General features: G+C 43.5%; 1 protein-coding gene across 2 annotated transcripts in view; it reads left to right on the top strand.

The window, feature by feature from the left end:
* The first annotated feature begins 645 nt into the window (after positions 1 to 645).
* PCDH19 (protocadherin 19) overlaps positions 646 to 22,368 on the top strand; it is a 103,386-nt gene continuing 81,663 nt past the window's right edge. For both annotated transcript variants that reach the window (XM_059910294.1, XM_059910293.1), the window contains exons 1-2: positions 646 to 2,792; positions 6,397 to 6,724. In XM_059910294.1, coding sequence (XP_059766277.1) covers positions 646 to 2,792; positions 6,397 to 6,724 — 2,475 coding nt within the window. The remainder of the gene's footprint in view (positions 2,793 to 6,396; positions 6,725 to 22,368) is intronic.

The raw sequence follows: 22,368 nt of genomic DNA, 5'->3' as shown, positions 1-22,368 counted from the left end.
TCCTGCGACCCCCCTTTCTCCCCAACAGGCCTCGAAAAGGCCAGCGTGACCCCCCCGGACCCCGGAGGGCGCGTTCCAGGCGGGTCCTGTCTCCGCAGTGATCCAGGAGCACTGGGGGGAGGTCCTTGCGCATGCCAGGTGCACAGACTACGCGATAGCCAGCGCCAGTGCAGGTGCGCCGCGGCGGGCCGGGCAGTGCCTGAGAGGCTGTACCCTCACTGCACTCCCCGCTTTCGCCTCAAGTGCGGTGAGGACTCAGCAGCGCGTCGACCCGGCCGCTCAGACGCCGTCCGACCCGCAGCCCTGCGCCGCTGCGGCCAGTCGAGCCCGGCTAACTTTGAAGGGGGAAAACTGAGTAGCCGGGCTGGAGGGAGGGGGCTCGGGGCCGCGCGGCGCTCCCTCGGCCCCCCGGAGCCCCCGGGCCCCCCGCGAGCCCTCGCCTGGTCCGCCGCAACCTCAGCATTGGAGCCGGCGCGGGTGTCCCCCCCGCGCCGCCGGACCGCCCTGGGCGGGACTCCTCCCGCGGCCTCCGGGGCCCCGGGGCGCGCGCAACAGGCGGCCCAAGTCGGCGGGAAGCTGGAGCGCCGGCGGCGTCGGCCTCGGAGGGGTGTGGAGAGGCGAGGCCAGGCAGAGCCCCGCGCAGCCATGGAGTCGCTCCTGCTGCCGGTGCTGCTGCTGTTGGCTGTACTGTGGACACAGGCGGCCGCCCTCATTAACCTCAAGTACTCGGTAGAAGAGGAGCAGCGCGCCGGGACGGTGATCGCCAACGTGGCCAAGGACGCGCGCGAGGCGGGCTTCGCACTGGACCCACGGCAGGCCTCTGCCTTTCGTGTGGTGTCCAACTCCGCTCCGCACCTGGTGGACATCAACCCCAGCTCGGGCCTGTTGGTCACCAAGCAGAAGATCGACCGTGACCTGTTGTGCCGCCAGAGCCCCAAGTGCATCATCTCGCTCGAGGTCATGTCCAGCTCAATGGAGATCTGCGTGATTAAGGTGGAGATCAAGGACCTGAATGACAACGCGCCCAGCTTCCCGGCGACACAGATTGAGCTGGAGATCTCAGAGGCGGCCAGCCCCGGGACGCGCATCCCGCTGGACAGCGCCTATGACCCGGACTCGGGCAGCTTCGGCGTGCAGACGTACGAGCTCACGCCTAACGAGCTATTTGGCCTGGAGATCAAGACGCGCGGCGACGGCTCACGCTTTGCAGAACTCGTGGTGGAGAAGAGTCTGGACCGGGAGACGCAGTCGCACTACAGCTTTCGCATCACTGCGCTCGACGGCGGCGACCCGCCGCACCTGGGCACTGTTGGCCTCAGCATCAAGGTGACCGACTCCAATGACAACAACCCTGTGTTTGGCGAGTCCACCTATTCAGTGACCGTGCCAGAGAACTCACCTCCCAACACGCCTGTCATCCGTCTCAACGCCAGTGACCCAGACGAAGGCACCAATGGCCAGGTGATCTACTCCTTCTATGGCTACGTCAACGACCGCACTCGAGAGCTCTTCCAGATCGACCCGCACAGCGGCCTGGTCACGGTCACTGGTGCCCTAGACTATGAAGAGGGCCATGTGTACGAACTGGATGTGCAGGCCAAGGACCTGGGGCCCAACTCCATCCCGGCACACTGCAAGGTCACCGTCAGCGTTCTGGACACCAATGACAACCCGCCGGTCATCAACCTGCTGTCGGTCAACAGCGAGCTGGTGGAGGTGAGCGAGAGCGCCCCCCCGGGCTACGTGATTGCACTGGTGCGGGTGTCTGACCGAGACTCCGGCCTCAATGGGCGCGTGCAGTGCCGTTTGCTGGGCAACGTGCCCTTTCGGCTGCAGGAGTACGAAAGCTTCTCCACTATCCTGGTGGATGGACGGCTGGACCGCGAGCAGCATGACCAGTACAATCTCACGATCCAGGCGCGCGACGGCGGCGTGCCCATGCTGCAGAGTTCCAAGTCCTTTACCGTGCGCATCACTGACGAGAACGACAACCACCCGCACTTCTCCAAGCCCTACTACCAGGTCATTGTGCAGGAGAACAACACTCCCGGTGCCTATCTGCTCTCTGTGTCGGCCCGAGACCCCGACCTGGGTCTCAATGGCAGTGTTTCCTACCAGATCGTGCCGTCGCAGGTGCGGGACATGCCTGTCTTCACCTATGTTTCCATCAACCCTAACTCGGGTGACATCTATGCGCTGCGATCCTTCAACCACGAGCAGACCAAGGCATTTGAATTCAAGGTGCTGGCCAAGGACGGCGGCCTGCCCTCGCTGCAGAGCAACGCCACTGTTCGGGTCATCATCCTCGACGTCAATGACAATACCCCAGTCATCACCGCCCCACCCCTGATCAACGGCACCGCTGAAGTCTACATACCCCGCAACTCCGGCATAGGCTACCTGGTGACCGTTGTCAAAGCAGACGACTACGATGAGGGCGAGAATGGCCGGATCACCTATGACATGACAGAGGGCGACCGCGGCTTCTTTGAAATAGACCAGGTCAATGGCGAGGTCAGAACCACTCGCACCTTCAGCGAGAGCTCCAAAGCTTCCTACGAGCTTATTGTGGTGGCCCACGACCATGGCAAGACGTCTCTCTCCGCCTCTGCGCTCGTCCTAATCTACCTATCCCCTGCTCTCGACGCCCAAGAGTCGATGGGCTCGGTGAACTTGTCCTTGATTTTCATTATCGCCCTGGGCTCCATTGCTGGCATCCTCTTTGTCACTATGATCTTTGTGGCGATCAAGTGCAAGAGAGACAACAAAGAAATCCGGACCTACAACTGCAGGTAGAGCCAACTTTTCTTTCTTTCCTTCTTTGTCTTGGGTGAATAATGTGTATCTGTGTCTCTGTGTGAAAATCCCAGTGCTTTTGTTTCCTATTTAAATGCATGCACCTTACTTACAGCGCTTCTTTTTGGAGGGAGGGGGGAGTTTATGTCAGCCCAACTTGATCAATTCTTTTGAACTGACAGTTTTCTGGAAGACAATCATTTACTGTTCGAATGGATTCTGTCACATAATGATGATGAGCAGAGAAGCAATTATCATTTTAAAATTTGCACAGCTGTCTCCATGAAGTTATGGCAGAAGAAATTTAATATGAGAGAGAGAGAATGATTGATTGATTTTTAGCAGAACCTTGAAGTACCGCAACTTGATTTGGGGGCTGTAGCGTTTTGGGGACAGGTACTGAAAGGGAAGGGAGTACTGGCAGCTGCCTTGTCCTGTTGTAGAGAGAAACTCTGAAGAAAGCCTGTGAGTGGGAGTCTAAGGTAGGAAACAGAGTTGGGGGAAGAGAGAACAGGAATGTGTGGGGAAGCAGGTGATTAGAGTTTTTTAGTGTGTTCTTGGCTTATTTTGTATCCAGTCCCCAAACATCTGGCTATGTGAAGTGAAATTCTACCAGTCATCTATATGTTTTCAAATATCTGGTTATTGGGTAGAGACCAAACATCCCAATGAGGAACAGGACTTTTGCATCCAGATGTTTCACTAAAAGTAGCAATCTTCTGGAGTTGATGGTTCTTTCCTCTAATGTGGAACTCTGCTGTGGCCCTAAGAGCTGGTCCCTACCAGTGGATGTCACTATGGGCTATGGTGTTACAGTTTCCCTTGAAATGTGTGCAGGATATGTGTGTGGTATGCCTGAGAGAGAGGGAGGTGGGGGAAGGAGGGAGGGAGGGAGGGAGGGAGGGAGATAGAGCGAGAGAGAGAGAGAGGGAGGGAGGGGGAATAGAAATGTGGAAACTGGAATGACACATAGTAATTTTTTTTAAAAAAAGATTTCCTGATAAGCACTTTGGAGGGTCTTGCTGAAGCCCTTCCTTACAATATCCAATTTAGGATAATACATGTAATTTTTTTTCAGCAGTGTCTCATTGAAACGGTTGAAAAAAAAGTTGTTTCTTTAGTTTGCTGAAAATGAATGATGCTGCTATTTCCAACCAAGGTGTATGTGTGCTTTCAATACACCTACACATCCAGCGTGTCTTTTGTGCCATCTGTGCTTGCATATTAATCAGTCAAAATATGTTCCTGTAGGTCCAATTTGTATTTGACATCAACAGAAATGCACACTTCTGTGAATCAGAGCCCCCTGAATATGTAACAGCCATGCAATTATTGTTTCCCTTTTACTATTCTCTGCGTTACACAAGTTAGTAGACAAATGCTAACCACACATGAATATCAATCAGGTGCCATAAAAGAGCAGCTGCAATGCCTCATAAATGCTTTAATCCTGTTGCTAGTGAAATGGCCATGACTTTTCTTTCCTTCAGCTCCGAGTCATTTCAGATGGGAGAAATGGAAATTAATATTACTCTTACCTTTGAAACCTGTGACTGCCAGTGGCAATTTTTATAAGAGAAAAATGAGGGGTCTATAAAATTTTATTTATATGGAGATAATGATAGAGGGGACTCTTTTAAGCCATTTCCTCAGCATAAAGTAAATGCATAAGACCCTTTCCTTGATGAAAAGAAATCAGGTTTAAATAGAGATACTGAAGGCTTTGCCACCTCTTGGTGATGTATGACTCAAAGTGAGAGCTCTTTCTGAGAGCTTGCCAGGGAGATCATTAAACAGGGAGGAGAGCATTTGAAATGAAAAGAAAAAAACAAAAAAAGTGAATCTCAGTGCTCTCCAACTTCACTCATATGTGTATTTTGTAAAGAGCTCTGTTTCCTGCGCTGGTTTGGGATTAATGAAGTACAGTTTAATTAAATAATTGCTCGATACAGAAAGGGCTGTGCAATGAATGCCTCAGCTGAATAATTGGACGGGGCATTGCCAAACTTACCCATCGTGGGTAAACAAAATGATTAGAACTTCCCATTGATTCTAAACGATTAGAAAAGAAAATCAACCCCAGTCCTGGGGTCTTTGGGATTTTATCTGCTCCCAAGCCCCAGTAGCATCAGCTTGCCCTCACTGCAAGTCTGCCTGAGCACAGAGCGAAAGGGTGAGGGGAACGCAACTGCTCAGCTCTAGGAAGATCCCTGGGACAGAGCAAGAATGTGCCTCTGGAGATATGCAATCTCCTGGTCTGCTCACTTTTTAGAAACCTAAAGTTTAAGAGCTTGTCTTTCCGTGTATTAAGCAGAGGTTTCTTGTTCTCAGCCTCTGCAGAGCCTCTTCCTGAAATGCATTCATTTATGATACTTGCGAGATGATCTGCACTTGCTGCTTGAATTGGGCTCCCTTTTTATATGCAGACAATTAGCTTTGTCGAGGGAGAATACAGGCACAGTCTTTCCCTTGTAAAGATCAACCTGTATTATTTATTAACCCTATTGTTTTGCTGATTATTGCTCAGAAATGGAATTTCCAGACAATAAGCTGAATCATTATGTGCAAAGTAATAAATGCCTTTGAGAATCTGGCTACATTTAAATGTATTTCTTTCGACAAGTCTCTTAATGCTTGGTGTCTTCGGTGCACGTTGCTGGGTCTGTGTCAGTGTTCATTAAATTGAGCTCTTTATGTTCCAGTGGCAGCACAGCTGCTTGTAGGTACACCTGAATGGAGAAGGATGCTGAATGCACTAACCTTTAAATTCCTTTGCAGTAATTGTTTAACCATCACTTGTCTCCTCAGCTGTTTTAAAAAAGGACAAAACAGCAAGTGTCTGCATTGCATCTTGGTTTCTCCCATTAGCGAGGAGCAAGACAAAAAGGCTGAGGAGAAAGTGAGCCTGAGGGGAAAGAGGTAAAAAGTCTTTCCCCCTCCTTCAAATGGGTTTGGCTATCAGATTTCTTGAGGAGAGGTGGGGGTGGGGTGGGGAGCAGAAGGGAGCAGGGCTAGGGCAGGGGGAAGGAGGGTGTGGAGGAGAGGAGCTGAGGATTTGTCAAAGGACAGGGTCTGATTTGCTCCAGTTCAAAACCGATCAGTTCAGTCATCAAGGAACCTGATTGGGGGTGTTCGTCACATGGCAATTGCTTGGAGGAGCTGGAAAGGGGATTCGTTTTGATTTCTTTCTATCTCTTCTTCTGTTAAATTAGGACTAGCTTCTTATTTCACCCAGGAGTTCCTTTGGGTTCCAAAAAAGCTCCAGGTTTGAGCATTTTCATGCTTTCTCTCCCATAGGCTCAACTTTCCTCGTCCCCACACCCCTGTTAAATGGCCACTCACAATGAGAAATTCCAAATCTAAAGTATAGAAACGTTGGGGGGGGGTAGTGGGAGGTTACTATGTTTAATATAAAAACTTTACAGCTCTCAGTTTGTTTTCACATGTAGAAAGCACAGGGAGAAACCTGATGATGTAATGCACCAGGATAAGAAGCTGGAGCGGAGATGGGGTGCAGCCCTCTGAGATGCTTAATGTTTATTAATCGATGCATGGTTTGGGAGGGCGTTAGCGATACATGCTGCCTTTTCTGTCACATAGAATCGCTGAGTACTCCTATGGGCATCAAAAGAAATCAAGCAAGAAGAAAAAAATCAATAAGAATGACATCCGCCTGGTGCCCCGGGACGTGGAGGAGACAGACAAGATGAACGTTGTCAGTTGCTCCTCCCTGACCTCGTCCCTCAACTATTTCGACTACCACCAGCAGACCCTTCCTCTCGGCTGCCGCCGCTCTGAGAGCACTTTCTTGAATGTGGAGAACCAGAATACCCGCAATACCAGCGCCAACCACATCTACCATCACTCTTTCAACAGCCAGGGCCCCCAGCAACCAGACCTGATCATCAACGGTGTGCCTCTGCCCGAGGTGAGTGCAGCTAAGCGGCTCTGTGCGGTCCTCCCAGGCCTCTTTCCCATGCTGCTTGCTGGACCCCATCAGCCTCTATGGTGGCACATTCCCTGGCAGGGGTGGGAGAACTTCTCTGCCTAAGCCCATTTCCGAAGTCAGGGTTTGCTACCAGTGTTTCTTGGGGCAGAGGGTAACCCAACATATTGAGCCTTTGTAGGGGTGGATGTTGGGAGTGGGAGCTCAAGGTCTGAGCCTTTGAAATATCTGTATGGTATTTTGGCGTAATACGAATTGTACCACCTGTTGCAAATACAGTACGCTTGCCAGCCTGTTGTACCAGTACTACAGTTAAAGTGGCTAAGAATCAACAAGCAGTCTTAAAGATGGATGAGCCCTAGAATGCTCGGGGGCCAGTTTCCTAGTGTGAGAGTGATTCAGCCTCCTGAAGCCCCCTTTTGCTTTTTCTTTGGTCATATACGTGCTTTGCTGAGAATATGGATGGGCCGGTTAAAGGGAGGCAAACAAAAATATAAAAAAGCCACATTGCTATTTCTTAATAGTTCTTATGGTGACATTTGACAAATGAGGAGGTTGAAACTGTCACTAATAATGAAAATTTCAGGAATTAACTATGTATTTGAGTTAGCTCTGTTTCTCTTTACCAGGAATGAATGTTTTCAAATGGAAGCATTTTTTTTTTGACACTACATGGTCCGGTGTTTGCTGGCTATTGAAATATTTCAGGGTAGTAGGGTAGTAATGTGGATGATGGTAGGTTGGTGGCTGGGTGGAAGGCTATAAATAACAGCTCTTAAGTTAATTTCATTTTTCCTTGAATTGCTTAAGTCCCTCTTTGGTTGGAAATTTAATGCACTGGGAGGCATATGCCCTCTTCCAGGCCACTAATGAAAGGAATACTACATACTTGGAGACCACTTCACAACCATTGTCTTCTTTGATCCTTACAGTCAGGTATCTTAATAGGTTGTCCTTCAGTAGATGATGAATGGAGGTCCAGAGATGCTAAGGGACTTGTTCAGACTCACAGGGCAGGGATATCAAGAGAGAGAGAGAGGAAGGACTAGATTGCAGGGCTCTATAACTCTGGCGAGTGCTGTTTCGGTGACACTTCCCTGCCTCAGAAATAATTCAGCCTGACATACCTGGGCTGGGATGCATATAAAATGGCCTCATAGTATTTATATCAATTTCATAAGGCAAAGGGTTTTAGGACCACTTTTATCGACTGCTCCTCTTAGTTCCTGAAAAATATTTCTCATCAGAATTAATGGGGCCAAAAAGCAGTGCTTTTCATGAGAAACTGATGATTTTCTTCTAGCAACAGAGACACCAATATTGTCAATCTATAAATCTATAAATAAGGATTTATTGAAAATCCAGTATTATGCTAGGTAGGCTCAGTTATAATTATGAATATCAGTGGATACTACTAGGGACTAGACCATAGACTTTCTGGAGGACTACTCATGGACCACCAAGAGTTCAACAATGGAGAGGGAGAGGTAGTGCTATGTAGTGGAATCAGATACACCATGATTTTGAATCTGGGGGACATGTCTTGCTATGGTATCCCTCTGAATCTCTGTTTCCTCATCTACAAAATGGGTACATCTGTCATGCAAGGTTGGTCCAAGGAATAATATGACATTATGTAATGTAAGGGGTCTGACACGTAGGTACCCCCTGAATCGTAGATCTCTTCACCAGACAGTAATTGGAGGGTGACTATTGTAATGGCCTGCATACCTGAGTGTAACTCCCTAGGCACTTATAACCAAAGAGGAATTTAGGCTGGTTCTGTATAGAGAAGATCTACAAAGTGGTGCTGTTAGAGTATTCATACTGGACTTTTAAACAATGGAGGTAAAAAATGCCAAGGTTTTGGGTTAGGTGCTGACTGCTGCTGCCTGTGGAGATGGACAAAAGAATTGAATCCTGAGGGCTTGGTGACTATGCAATCAATTCAAAGTAGTAGAGAAACATAAGCCCTGGTGTCTATGGGATGTTTTGAGGGGGCAAGAGATATATGACTATGTCTGCATGGTTTACTTGAGAGCTTGGTGTTCTTTCTGAGATTCTCCTGTGGACAAAATGAAACAAAGTATTGCTTCAGTTATTTAGAAAAGCCATTGAAAGTCTGAATTCTGATCCTATCTCTGACTCACAAAGCAAGATACTCTCTTATTTAACAAAGTCATGCAGACCTAGCGTCTAGGGCTAGTCAGGGCCAAGACAGCATATATTAGGCACGGTGAGGTTGTGTATTTCTAATATGCAGTCCTGGAGAGTTCAACTGACAAACCCATTCAGAAAGGAGAGAGACCCACTCACAGCAGAGCATGAATCAGGCCATTTAAACCTGCATCTGTCACAAAGTCCTGCGTGGGGAAAATGACACTTCTCCTTTTCTTCCCATACCAGAGGCCCTTGAACATGGACTAGGTAGAATACTTAGGTACAGTGAAATCTGTAGAGGAGTAGGGATGATTGATTCATACATTCAACTAATATTTGTTGTGTGTCTATTCTTTGTAAGGTTCTGCTGTAGGCTCTGGTGTTAGAGAAATGAAAAAGATGTCCTCTGATCTCAAACAATGCACATTCTAATGGGGGAGATAAGCAAATAGGTGATTTGCGGTATGGAGTGATAAATGCTATTATCAGGTACAATGGGAAAGTCTCCATTACTAGGATAATAATATCAAAATGTATTTCCTACCTTTTCTTTATATTTTTCCTAATTAATTAATAAATCCATCTAAGAAACCAACAGTTATTAAGCAATTATAGCACAGAGTGTTAAGTGCGACCATGTGATACATATAAGATTCTGTGGAAATTTCTGTATTAAATCTTATTATGTCATGTACATTTTTCTCTATATTATTTCATTAAACCATTTTTTAAATTTGTTCATTAACCCAACCCAGGAGCATTTATTGCACACTTAGAACACGCCAGACACTGTATAACTTGCCGAGGGTACAAAAATAAAACACTTGATCCTTGACCCCAGGGAGCTTACAGGGAGACAGACAAGTAAACAGGTCATTTCAGTTCAGGAGAACATCTCTTTACTGAGCACATGTTACATTCTTACTCACCAGTCTGGGACCAAAGGTCACTACGCATTAGGTTCCTTTGCTGGGCTACCTTGTGGACAAACTCACTCCCTTCATTAGCTGCAGCGTCGGTTACAGGGCTTACTGGCAATGGCATTACAGAGGAGTGAGAACTGCTCCCCTCACAGCGCTGCATCACACTTTGAAGTTTATCACCATGGCATTAAATCAAATCACTAAGCATTGTTTGAGTGTCCACTGTGTGCTCAGCTGTGTGGCAGGTACCATGGGGATCCCAAATAAATATAAGATGTAGCATCTGCCTTCAGAGTTCATAGTCTGGTTGGGGAGCTAAGATCACCCACATGATTTCCCTGTAAGCAACACAAAAGGGTTTCTAACCTCGAGTCACTTTGCAGCCTGCCTAGTACTCTCCTGCTCCTCCTTCCCTGGCAGTGCAGCCATCATTTATATGTAGATTTACTGTTGAGCTCTCAAGTTTGGTGCTCATGTGAGGGTAACTTTTGCATCAGTGTGCAGACCTAGCCACATTTGAACATTGTTGGCTCTAGAAACTGAAGGGAACGTGACTTTAAAGGCAGTTAGGTAGGAAAAGGCAAAGGGAATGGAGCACCGAAACATTCAATATTAAAAAACTCAAATTAAAAAATGCCTCACCGAAGAGACTGGATGTTTGACCATTTCACCCCTCCTGAAGGCAGGAAGAGGTCCCACCCAAGTCTCTATTACCAGCAGAAGAAGTGAGTTGCATTGGAACTCAGCCTTTAGAATTATGGAGACCATCTTGCCTGGAATTCTTTATCTTCATTTACCTGTCCTCTGATGTTGGTCAGGAGATCAGCTGTGTGGATTTTGTGGTTTTGTACACAAATTTGAGGAGGGAACGTGGAGAATGCTTTTGCTGTTTACAGAAGACTTCTGTAGAATTAGTGATGTCAAGTATCTCTTAAATATTTTAAATTGAAGGTGAGATTTGCATTCTTTGGCATCCTGGTTTATTTAGCCCATAGACTTAGTGTATATGTAAGTGAATGTGTGTGTGTGTGCACATGCATATGGGTGTATGGGGTGGGGGGAGAGTGAAGAGAGGGGAAAGGAGGTTGAAAACATAGATAATGGAGAAGAAAGTAAGTAGTTTTGTCAGTTTGCTAAGACTTTTCTAAACTTAGTCCAGTTTTTTTAGAGACTCCTCAGTACGGCAAATAATTTTTCTTCCAATCTTATGGAATGGTGGCACGCCTCCTGGGTGTCTCTGTATGCTACAAAGTATTACTCCTTTGTACATCAGCATTCCTGCATTACCCTTTTTGTCACCCAGGCCATGGTCATTGTTGAAGGAAGAAAATGAAACTCATTTCTTCTGCTGGTAATGGAGACTTGGGTGGGACCTCTTCCTGCCTTCAGGAGGGGTGAAATGGCCAAACATCCAGTCTCTTTGGTGAGATATTTTTTAATTTGAGTTTTAAAATATTGAATGTTTCAGAGCTGACAATTCTAAGAGAGTGATAGTGGGCAAGAGCTTCCAGAATTCTAGTCATAGAGTGCATAGGGATTTAATTTTGGTTTCAAACTCCATCTTGAGCTCTCTCTTTTTATTTCTCCTTCTTTCACTAGCAAACTGTAACATCTTTGATACAAGACATCCTCAGGGTGTGTGCGTGGTCTGCTATGGTCACTCACGGAGCAGTTTCATAAGTAGCAGCGCGGTAGCAGTGGATGAGTTTGCAGGACAAGGATGTATGTGGCAGACCGAATTGAATGCTTCCAATTATCCTACCGAAAGTCTCAGTGCATGTTATCTTAGTGCAAATAATGAAACTAAAACATCAGTTAGGCTTTGAAGAAAAATAAGAAAGAAATAGCATGCTTTGGTTCCTAAAAAGAGTTTTAAAAGTTAGGGATTTGCAGTGATTTGAGTGAAACTCTGAGCTAAGGAGCTAGAAAAGCAGCCACAAACCTATGAGGTGTCAGATTCAGAAGTCACTAGAAAATTAATAGGTACAATGAGGCTGGTTAGGATAGCAAGGTAATGACACAAATCGCCCCCTCCAATTAAAACAAACCAACAAATGCCTCAGCAAGCAATTTTATTATTCCTTGTTTTGACAGGGTCTTGGAACCATCTGAGTCTTATCCCTAAGGGTCAAAAGTACCCCTCAGGCTGCAGAAGGAAGCAATGGAAAACAGTGCAGCCCACATCTTTTCAAGCTCACTCCAGTTTTCTTAAAAATCAAAGGCTCCACTCTTACTGAGAGACAGTCTAGGGCCACCCATTGCCTACATTGCATCTTATTGGCCCGTTTCACATCTAGTCTAAGCAGTGCGTTTCCCATGGGGATCCGCTTGCAAGATGTGTTCCAGAATAAACTGTTCCTCTGTCATCTCCATGCAACTGCTGCAGAACTGAGTTAGTTTACATTAGTATTTGCTAATTTATTATTATCATTCCTTATTGGCAATTAACTGGTTACCTTAGAGATCACCTCTCTCCCCATACACCTTCACTAAAGTTGAGCTCAGCCAGAGAGCTTGCTAATGATCCTGAGATTTCTCTCGCTAGGGGACTGGAGGCAGGACATTTTCCATAGAGGGTTCTGAGGCTTTGGAATTCCTCTTATCAGAGGACCACTTGTTTTGGGTCCCAGTAACCCTACCTGGTTTTTCTCTGTCAGTCAGATTTATAAGGTGGGAGGAGCTGCAGACCTCTCCTCCCCTAACCTTGCCCTAGTCTTTGCTGTGGCTTTGGTATACCATGCCCTGCGGCTGAAGCAGTGGGGTTGGGGGATTGCTTGTTCGGAACTGGAAGACTGAAAGAGGATGAAGCCACCTCCTGGCAAAGCTGGAGTCTTTCAGTTATGGTGCTGCAGTGGATCTGAGGCATCTGCTTGGAGTTTGAGATGTTGACCCCTCTGCATGTGTATCTCAGTTTCTAGGGCTTAGGGGAGGCCAAGCTTGGCTGGATCAAGTGTCTCAGATGTGGGTAAATGAAGCCATTTGTACAAGAGGCCTGTGTATAAGAGGCGGGAGGCTGGCTCTGGAGCAGCCATTTTCCCCCACTGAGAGGAGGCTTGATTTCTTGATGTGTGACTGGTTGGCCTTTAATGTGAGCCTCATTTACTTCGAACAATTGATAGGCTTGAAGAGAAAGTCCCAGAGGATCAGTTGTTTGTAGAGGGAAGTGCTCTTCAGGTTACATTTCCTCTTTGGCTGTTGTGTAGTTAGGAGTGGTTTTTGTGGCGGCTGCATGGTGAGGGTCACTCTGCTTCCAGTGGGTGTACCCAGGCTGCTAGTGCCTTCCTATGTCCCCCCAGGGAACCAGGAGCAAAGTACTGCAGCCTGAAACTGGAGAACAGCTCTGCCAGCTCTAGGAACTTGGGCTCCCATGAGGAAATCTCATTTGCCATCATTCAGCAGCATTCAGGATTTTGCTTCAGGATACTGGTTAGGACCACACAGCGCCACAGCACTCCTGGAAGAGGTGTCAGAAGGGACCAGTATTTCTACTCTATAATCATGAAAATGGAGTTGCAGAGAAGGCAGATGAGTCGCCCAGACACACATCATTTGGGGCCAAACTGGGTCCCTTTGGATTGATAGCAGTTCCTCTGGTGCAGTTTCCAAGTGCTTTCTGTCACGTAACAGAAAACTTGATTGGATTCCACAAGAAGACCTGTGGCTATACCTTTGGCCGGTAGTTGTGTTCCTGAAAAGTTGTGCAGCAGGAAAGTGTTTGTTTTGTAAATTAGACCCCATGTTAACCACAGTGGTGGCATTCCATATAGAAACACTGTGCTGGATTCTTTCATAAAGGAAAAAGCCCTTGTGTAATGTGAATAATCAACTCCTTACCAATTTCCTTTGTAAGTCTGGATTTTTCACATATCTTGTTTGCTTAAAGTGCAATTCCTCACATTGGCAAGATTTACAAAGCCTTTGAAAGATGGGCTAATTCATTATTCCCTTGACTTCTCACTGTTTAGCCTTCCTGGTTGAATCTCACTTAATTAAAAAATGTAATTATGTAATATCTAAAATACATGCTGTCCAGAGAAGACAGATATCTCCCAGATTTAACAAATGTTAACATTTCATATTTGCTCCAGATTTAAAAAAATTAAAGGTTACAGCTATCCTCTTCCCATCCTATTCCTCTCCCTCTATCCATTCTTTGTAAGTCTGTAGCTGGAAGAACAGAAACCCATCAGGAATGTTTTTGGTGCATTCTGTCTTAGCCTCTTGAGCTCGCTTCTGAAAGAGATGGCTCTCATTTTGCAGCCCCAGGTCCTAAAAGCTCCCCAAGTCAATATGGGTTTCCTGGATTGAGTAGAGCCTGGGAATTACTTTGGAAAATGAGAAGGCTCTCCTAAATTTGCTTTAAATTCAGCCTTTGGTAGTATATAAAGATGTTAAAAAAAATTCAGCCTTTGGGGACGGAGAAAATTACTTTTTGGAAAGAAAATAAGTGAGAGTGAGAGTTAGACAGATTGACAGACAGACAGGTGTCAGGGGCAGCTATCTTGAGTTTTGAGCAGACCATTTGGGATTGAAGCAGGCAAGAAGCTTGGTGTGAAGCCTGCATTCTCCTTGAGCTCAGTGTTCATGGATTACCACTGGGGCTTCTTCATGTCAGATGCTTAAGCACTGCCTTGATGTGCATAGTCTTCGGATGCTCCATTAAGTCTCTGAATGCCAGGGTGGCCAGTTTTCAGCTTCTCCCACCGGGACCCATCTGGCCACTGTTCTGTGGCAAGCTGCTCTCCCTCACTGCCACCAGCACTGGTCTTGGCAGTCTCTGCTTTCTGGATAATTTTTGCTCGTAAATTTGATTTCCAGAGCATGAAGGGCACTTCATCTCAGATTGTGTAGTTTGCTCTTCTGAACAAAATGGATTCCCTGTGTACGCTGGTGGGAAGATAAGTTCAATCCAGAGGCCAGACTCTCCCTTTAGGGGATTGTGTGTGTGTGTGTGTGTGTGTGTGCGTGCGAGAGAGAGAGAGAGAGAGAGAGAGAGAGACAGAGACAGAGAGACAGAGAGAGGAGAGGAGAGGACATATCTACTTGTCTCACCCACTTATTCTGCCTCTGAGGTGATGGAGCCTTTCTGAGCTGGCCTGATTGTATACATATCTATGAGCTTAGCTTCTCAGAGCCCCCCTCCGCACTGTGACACTCTGCTGGTTATCTCCCTAAGGAAATGCTTATAAGCCTCATCACAGCAGGGTGTGATCCCCCAAATGTGAGGCCAGGGCACCCCAATTTGATATAGCCCAGGGACAGATATCCTGGGGACTATTTTTAATTGAGAGCTCTGAGTAGGAAGCAGCCAAATAAACATTGCTGTGCATACAACCTAGCTTAAGAAAACCTTACAGGGAATCTCAGTTCCTTGGAAATGATTTTCTGAGTCTCAGTTTCTCTTTTTGTCATTTTGGGGCATAATGCTGTTTAAAGTCTTCCTCTTTAATTCACTTGGCTCAAGGAAATCTGGTTTGGGCTGCCTATGTGTACAGGTACTTTGCTATAAAACCATATCTTTTCTGAGTGAGATGTATGAGTAGGGAGACTAGATCAGACTGCATTCATAGGGATTGACTTAACCTTTAAGCAACTTTTTTTTATAACTAAAGATGCCTGTAATCTAGCATTCATATTTGAAACTTGACATGCTTGAGGGATACAGGGCTCTGGAAATGCAGGGACAAGCAGAGGCATCTGGCTATAGGTAATGTTGAATGACTTGTTGGAAGATTGATTCCCTTATCTGTGCTGCCAGGCACAGAGGCCATGGTGAGGACACAGGCACGCTGCCCTCAGAAGACTGCCACTGACTCTGATGTTGCCATCCTGGTCATTTCTTTATTTAGTGCATTTCCATTTTCTCAAGTATAGACTTTCGAGTGATGGAGTATGCTAATGGCAACATTTGTTCCTAAGACCTTAGGGGAGAGAACATGATGGCATTAGTATTAAATAATGTCTTTTTCATGGTGAGATTTTGCCTGATTTTTTAATTGCAAAACAATTTATGATAGTTATGGCTCTTTAGAAACAACTCTCAAATGCTATATATGAAACACCAATTTTCTGTGTGGCTTGTGAGCCTGCTAATGGGATGTGTGTCCTTACATCTCTAGGTCACTCTTTCTAATTTTGCCTCTACTGGTAATTCTTTAGAAACGGAAAAAGGTGTGTGCTTTGTTGCAGCAAGAAATACAATAAGGAAATGCCTGAAATGGAAAGAAAGTTAAACTGCTTTTGCACGAACTCTATGTAGGGGCCTGATAGAGCAAAATCTTATAAAACTGGTAAAACTTGGTGTTTGCACATCTGATCATCTAGCGCCCTCAAGAAGTGATCATGGAAGGTGGAGAAAAACTGAACTGTAAGGGTTCATCCGGAACTGCAAAGGTTTGTGGCTGTGCATGGTGTCATATTTGGAGTCAAATATGTGTGTGACACTTGCAATACCTTGCTTTCCTCACCCTTTGAGCCTAGCAAGCTCCATTGGGACAGTTATCCCTAATGTGTGTGTCACCCCTAGTCACTGTATTCCCAAAGATAATCTAGAAATCTGTAATTCTGGGATAGGGGAGGAGGAGGTCACTAGCAAAACAGGTGAAACAGAGTTAAAAACCTCACAAAAGAGAAGCTTTAGTTTATTGAAATGTATTATTACTTAGGAAACCAGACTCCAAGACATTGAGAATTCTGAAAAATCCAAACAGATGCCAAACGGCACCAATCCTGGAACAAACATATAAGGAGACTGGGTCAGGGGATCTCCAAGTTCTTTTGCAGCTCTGAGTGTAATTTGAACTTTGCAGTATTGGTTTGAAGGGTTTCATATAACTGCATTAAGGTTTGAGTCTATGATGACAATGGCTGCTACAATGGCTACCACAATGGTGGTATTGAGACTAAGGGACTTAGCTATGACAGGTGACACAATAGATACGGCCCTTTAGCTTTTACATGAGGGCAAGATATTCTATGTCTAATGTGAGTTGTATGTACAGCAAAAGTCAGTAGCCTACCTATTCAAATGGGTCTCCTTGTCCAACGTGAGTTCTGTCATAAAGGCAGCAATGAGTACATTAACCTTGCTTCAGTTGGTCTGTACTTGTTCTAGGGGTGAGTAGGAGATACACTTCTCTTGCCTGGCCAGCTAGACCTTTCAGAAGAACACAAATTCACTTAAGTATAAATTATGTTGATTATCACGCTACCGAAAAATTCACAGAGCTGTAAGTCACCAAGACCTCCTTTTTAAGTTAGGTATTCTTGAGAACTGTTTTGTATATCATGATAAATTATCTAACCTTTCATACTTTTGAAGGCCAATATTATGGAAATAAGCAGCTTTTTATTCCATTCTAAGGTCAGTCTAACTAAATTATGCAACTTCTAATGCAATTGCTTGAAGCTTCAACTTTGAAAGTTTTCTCATTGTAATACCTTGCAACAGAGATAAATATTTTTTAGCTACTATTCATGCTTAACACTATATTTCCGTGATTGTCATTTTTTTGGTGGCATTTGTTGGCATGAGAGGCAGTTCACCATGGCTTTGCTTATTTTGCTGTTTGCTATATATAGATAATCAGCAAAGAGCCAGAATTCAATAAAAACATGTATTTTTGTTGTTGTTGTTATTTTTTAATTTCAGGACATAGGAGGCTAACTGAGCCCTACAGAATCAATATATAGGGGGCACTTGGGGTTTTTCTTGAGAATCAAAAATGAGTTAGATTTTCTTTTAAAGCAGATTTGATTCCAGAATTATTAAACTCAATGCATGTTGGAGGCTGGCGGATTGCATTTAGCAGGATTTGGGGCACTATCTGTAACAAAACAATCTACTTCTTTCAGAGAGTAAACTGCTATTTCAGGGGAAGGATAGGTCACTAGGGGAGCTTTTGGGAAGCTCTGTTTTACTTTTAAGCCCCCTAAAGAATATTTTTCAGGGGCTCCTTGAAGGCAGGGCCAATTCTGTGCAATTCCTTCTGTACAGTGTCAGGTGTTATTGTGTTTTGTTACCCGTGAGTTATATAGTTTCTGTGGTGGTTACTGTGCCCTGATCTTAAAGGGTATTCATTTATTCTAGGTAAAGCCTGGCCCTCTATGTGGATTACTTCCAGACGTTAGTGAATGGACTTACTGTTTAGTTAGTTAGACTTCTTTTCAAAAAAATATTTTGGCTTGAAAATATTCACCCATTCATCCATCCACCAAATATTTGTAGATCATCCTTTATTGACCAGCCAGTACTCAGCTCTGAGGGATACAGAGCAAGTATAAGCAGTGCCTACCCTCATAGCTTATATTGTCATTGAGGAGACAAAATGAGATGTTAAACACATTTTAAAAAGTCAATGGGGAAACTAAGGATTATTCACTAAGTGGTGACATGTAATTGATTAACAATGAAAAAAAGTTTTAATTTCACACTATATGTCAAAATAAATTCCACATGGCTTAAAGAGTTAAAACTTTAAGATGAAAATTCAAATAATACAATTATTAAAAGAAAACAAATAAATATACATCTAACCTTGAAACTGAATAGGACTTCAGAAGCGTAAAAGCAGTGTAAATGAACGCAAAGAAAAATACCAGCAGCTCTGGCTAAGTAAAATTTAGAAATGTCTGCATGTCCCAAAATTTCAAAAGCTAAATAAAAAAATAAACTATAAGCCAGGAAATATTTTCAATTTATATAGCAAATAACCTATATTTATTATTTCTACAAATATTTATAGAGTGCTTACTGTGTGCTTGTCACTATTCAAAGTGCTGGGTATACAACAGTGAACAAAACAAAGTCCCTGTCCCCATTGAGTTTATATTTTTATGGGTACAAATAATAAACAAATAAATATATAATATCTTAGGTGGTGATATGTAGAAAAATAAGGAATGGTAAAGGGCACATGCTCTGCCAGGAATGAAGGTTCTCTAGGGAGGTCAGGGAAGATATCTTGGATAAGGGGACATTTAAGCAATGCCCTTCAAATATAAAGAGCTCTTACAAATCAATAAGACAAATACTACAATATAAAAATTATGGGACTCCCCTGGTGGTGCAGTGGTTAAGAACCTGCCTGCCAATGCAGGGGACATGGGTTCAAGCCCCGGTTCAGGAAGATCCCACATGCCACGGAGTAACTAAGCCCCTGCACCACAACTACTGAGCCTGAGTTCTAGAGCCTGCGTGCCGCAACTACTGAGCCTGCGTGCCGCAACTACTGAAGCCCGTGTGCCTAGAGCCTGTGCTCCGCAACAAGAGATTTCACCGCAATGAGAAGCCCGCGCACTGCAACGAAGAGTAGCCCCCACTTATCGCAACCAGAGAAAGCCCATGCGCAGCAACAAAGACCCAATGCAGCCATAAATAAATAAATAAATAAATTATGCAAAGGACACAAATAGGTAATTCATAAAGAAGCTATACAAATGACCAGTATATGAAAATATTTCAATCTTAATAACCAAATAATAGCAATGGAATGCCATTATTAACTTTTAATTATGAACACTATATATACTTATTAAAAAGTCAAGCAGTACAGGAGTGTACAAAATAGAACTGAAGCCTTCACAACTCTCTTCTCACCCGTCCATTACCTCAGGGGAACCACAGACAATAATTTGATGTGCAAGATGTCATTTTTTACTTATCAAATTAGGAAAGATTAAAAAAAATTATACTGAGCATTGGCAAGAGTGTGGTTATCATACGTGGAGTATAATTGATAGAATTGAAATTAATATAATCTTTCTTGGGGTGCAATTTGTTGATATTTAAATGTCCTTGGATATGCAGTGTTTCTTCTTCTGGAAGTTATCCTAAGGAAGTAACTTTAGATTTGCTTAGAAATTTACGTTCAAGGGTGTCAATCTCAGCATAGTTTATAGAAATAAAATATAGGAAATATCCTAAATATCATCAATATCTGAATGACTAAATATATCATGGTACATATATTGCTAGAATACTATGAAGCCATTAAAATAATATTTTGAGGAATATTTAGTGACACAGGAAAATGCTCATGTTATACATTAATTGAAAAAAATAAGTAAACAAAACAGCATGTATAGATTGATTCCAGTTGTTTAAAAATACATATGCAGAGAAAATACACTGGAAGGTAAATTACCAAAGTGTTAATAGTTATCTCAAGTTCAGGAAATCAGGTGATTTTTACTTTTTTTACTTTTTAAATATACTTTTCTAATTTCCCTATTTTTCTATATTGAACATGTATTATCTTTGACATTGGAAAGCAATTACTTAAAAAAGTTAACTACTATATTACACAGTAACTATTAAGGAACAAAGAGGTGGCGTAAACAGGATTGTAAGTTATTATGAGGAGGGACAGATCAATTATGCTTTTCAATTTCATTTTTCAGTCAGATTATACCTTCTGAATTTTTCTTCTTATTTTTCCTTTTTTGGAGGTCTCTCTCAGATGATAACAGGTATGAAGGTTTATATTTAAAAATAACCCTTTTCTTTACAGTTTACATTTTAAGTGTGAGAAATAATGCTATGAAAAATATTTTTTCCTCCTTCATTCTTCTTGCCCATCTGTATACTCTTGCAAAAGTAGACTTATTTCACCAGTGTTAGACATCTGGTTCACAAATTTTATTTTTAGAATGAGGGATTTTGAAATAGTAACATTTAACTTTAATCCGTACAGATTTTTAATACTATAAAAATGATGTGGACTTTTTCTAAGGGCCAGTTTTCACAAAATATATTTTTCAGTGCCCTTTTCAGGAGCAAATAGCCAATTCGAAGGAGAACTTTTTTATACTCCTCAGTATTTGATTTCATGTTTGGGCTTGTTGGCTCTGAGACATAGGATAGCCCTGACAATTTGAAACAATAAAAAGGAGGGAGTTGATGAGTTGGTGGTCACTGAGATACTCAAAATTTCAAATTTCAGCCTTGACTAAATGCACTGTTTTTGTTCCAAAAAAATGGAATGAGTTCAATCCTTTTAAAGAAATGCTCATTTATTTGATTGCCTCCCCATCTAGTAGCCTAACTTTAAACAGCATAAATACTACAAAACGCAGTATCCATTGGGGCACCTTTTACATGATGGCTGTGTAAACTTCTCACATACTCAGTACTGCACTTAGTATGTAAAATGACTATTCAGTGGCCCTGTGTAGATATCAGAACTATTTAGATATTGTAAAGAAAATTCTCATTACAAACAAACAAACAAACAGATGCTCCCCCCACCACCCACCACCATAGTTAATAGATGAGAATGTCATCTGTACAATGTCACCCTGATTGTAGATGAAGTGTTTGCCAGCTACGGGAAAACATCTGTGGCCTAATTCTGTAGTCTGTCCCTTGGATGAATGGAGACTATGGACTTCAGTAGAACTGTATTTCTTATATGTGCAGTCATTTAACTAGATGAGTTTCTATTCAAATTGTGTTTTTCATGTTATAACATGGAGTATTTGATAGAAATAAATAGCTGTTTCTTTCTTGTGAGTGTGGTCACAGGAAGAAGGGACTAAAAATTAAGGGCAATTAAAGGAAACACCATTACCTTCCTCCCAGCCCTCCTCTTTTCTATCTTAGATCTTTAATGAAAAAGTCCTCATTTAAAGAAATACTGAGAATGCTTGAAACGATTATGAGGCAACTTAAAAAAGATTCACATTTTTCCTTCATATGGCTTGAAGATGGGGTTGTTTGGATTAGAAAAGAATTCCCAGGAAATTAAAATATTTAATTGATTTTAAGCCAGGACTTGAAAGAAGTTAATGTGATAAAGCAGAGTGTTCTAGCTGAAAAAATAAAATGTAATACTATGTAAATTTGTATCACCACTAAAGTGAGTATAAATCTCCAGAAGGTGATAAGAAGATTGAAAGCAAGGAATTTTGTTTACTGAATTCTGATCCTATCGGCGGTTGCCTATCAGTGGGGGTTTGGTACTGGCTCTGAAGAAGGCCCTACTAAACACATGCTGCTGCCTAGTATGTGTGTGAAGTTCTGATTCTGAACTTGCCTATGGGCCGTGGATAGGTCTAAAGACCTTGAAGTTCTCCCTACCCTCCACTTTCCACGGCTGTTGTTGCCTAGGGCCCAAGAACAGAATTGATTAGACTTTGTGGTTGAGAAGTTCTTGTTTACCAGTGCCATTATGAGGGAGATTGAGCCACCTAGGGAGATATAGACACACAAAAGCCCCCTGCCACAAATGGTAATCTCAAGGGTTAGTATCTTTAAAGACACACCTGTTAATGTCCTGAGTGAATGTAGTATACTAGCTGACTTTCACTTGACAATTATTAAGAAACCTGTTGCTCTCTGGGGGAAAAGTAGTCTGGGGCCACAAGGCTTGTGAGACCTTTGTTCCCCGACGAAGGATCAAACCCACACCCCCTGCAGTGGAGGCGCAGAGTCCCAACCACTGGACCGCCAGGGAATTCCCCCAGTGTCTTTTTTATTATTGTTCTTATTAGTTACTCATTACAAAATGAATTCATTTTCATTGTGAAAACAATGGAAAATAA

The sequence above is a fragment of the Balaenoptera ricei genome, chromosome X, assembly GCF_028023285.1.
Source record: "Balaenoptera ricei isolate mBalRic1 chromosome X, mBalRic1.hap2, whole genome shotgun sequence".
Taxonomy (NCBI): Eukaryota; Metazoa; Chordata; class Mammalia; order Artiodactyla; family Balaenopteridae; genus Balaenoptera; species Balaenoptera ricei.
This window is presented reverse-complemented; position numbering and strand designations above follow the sequence as displayed.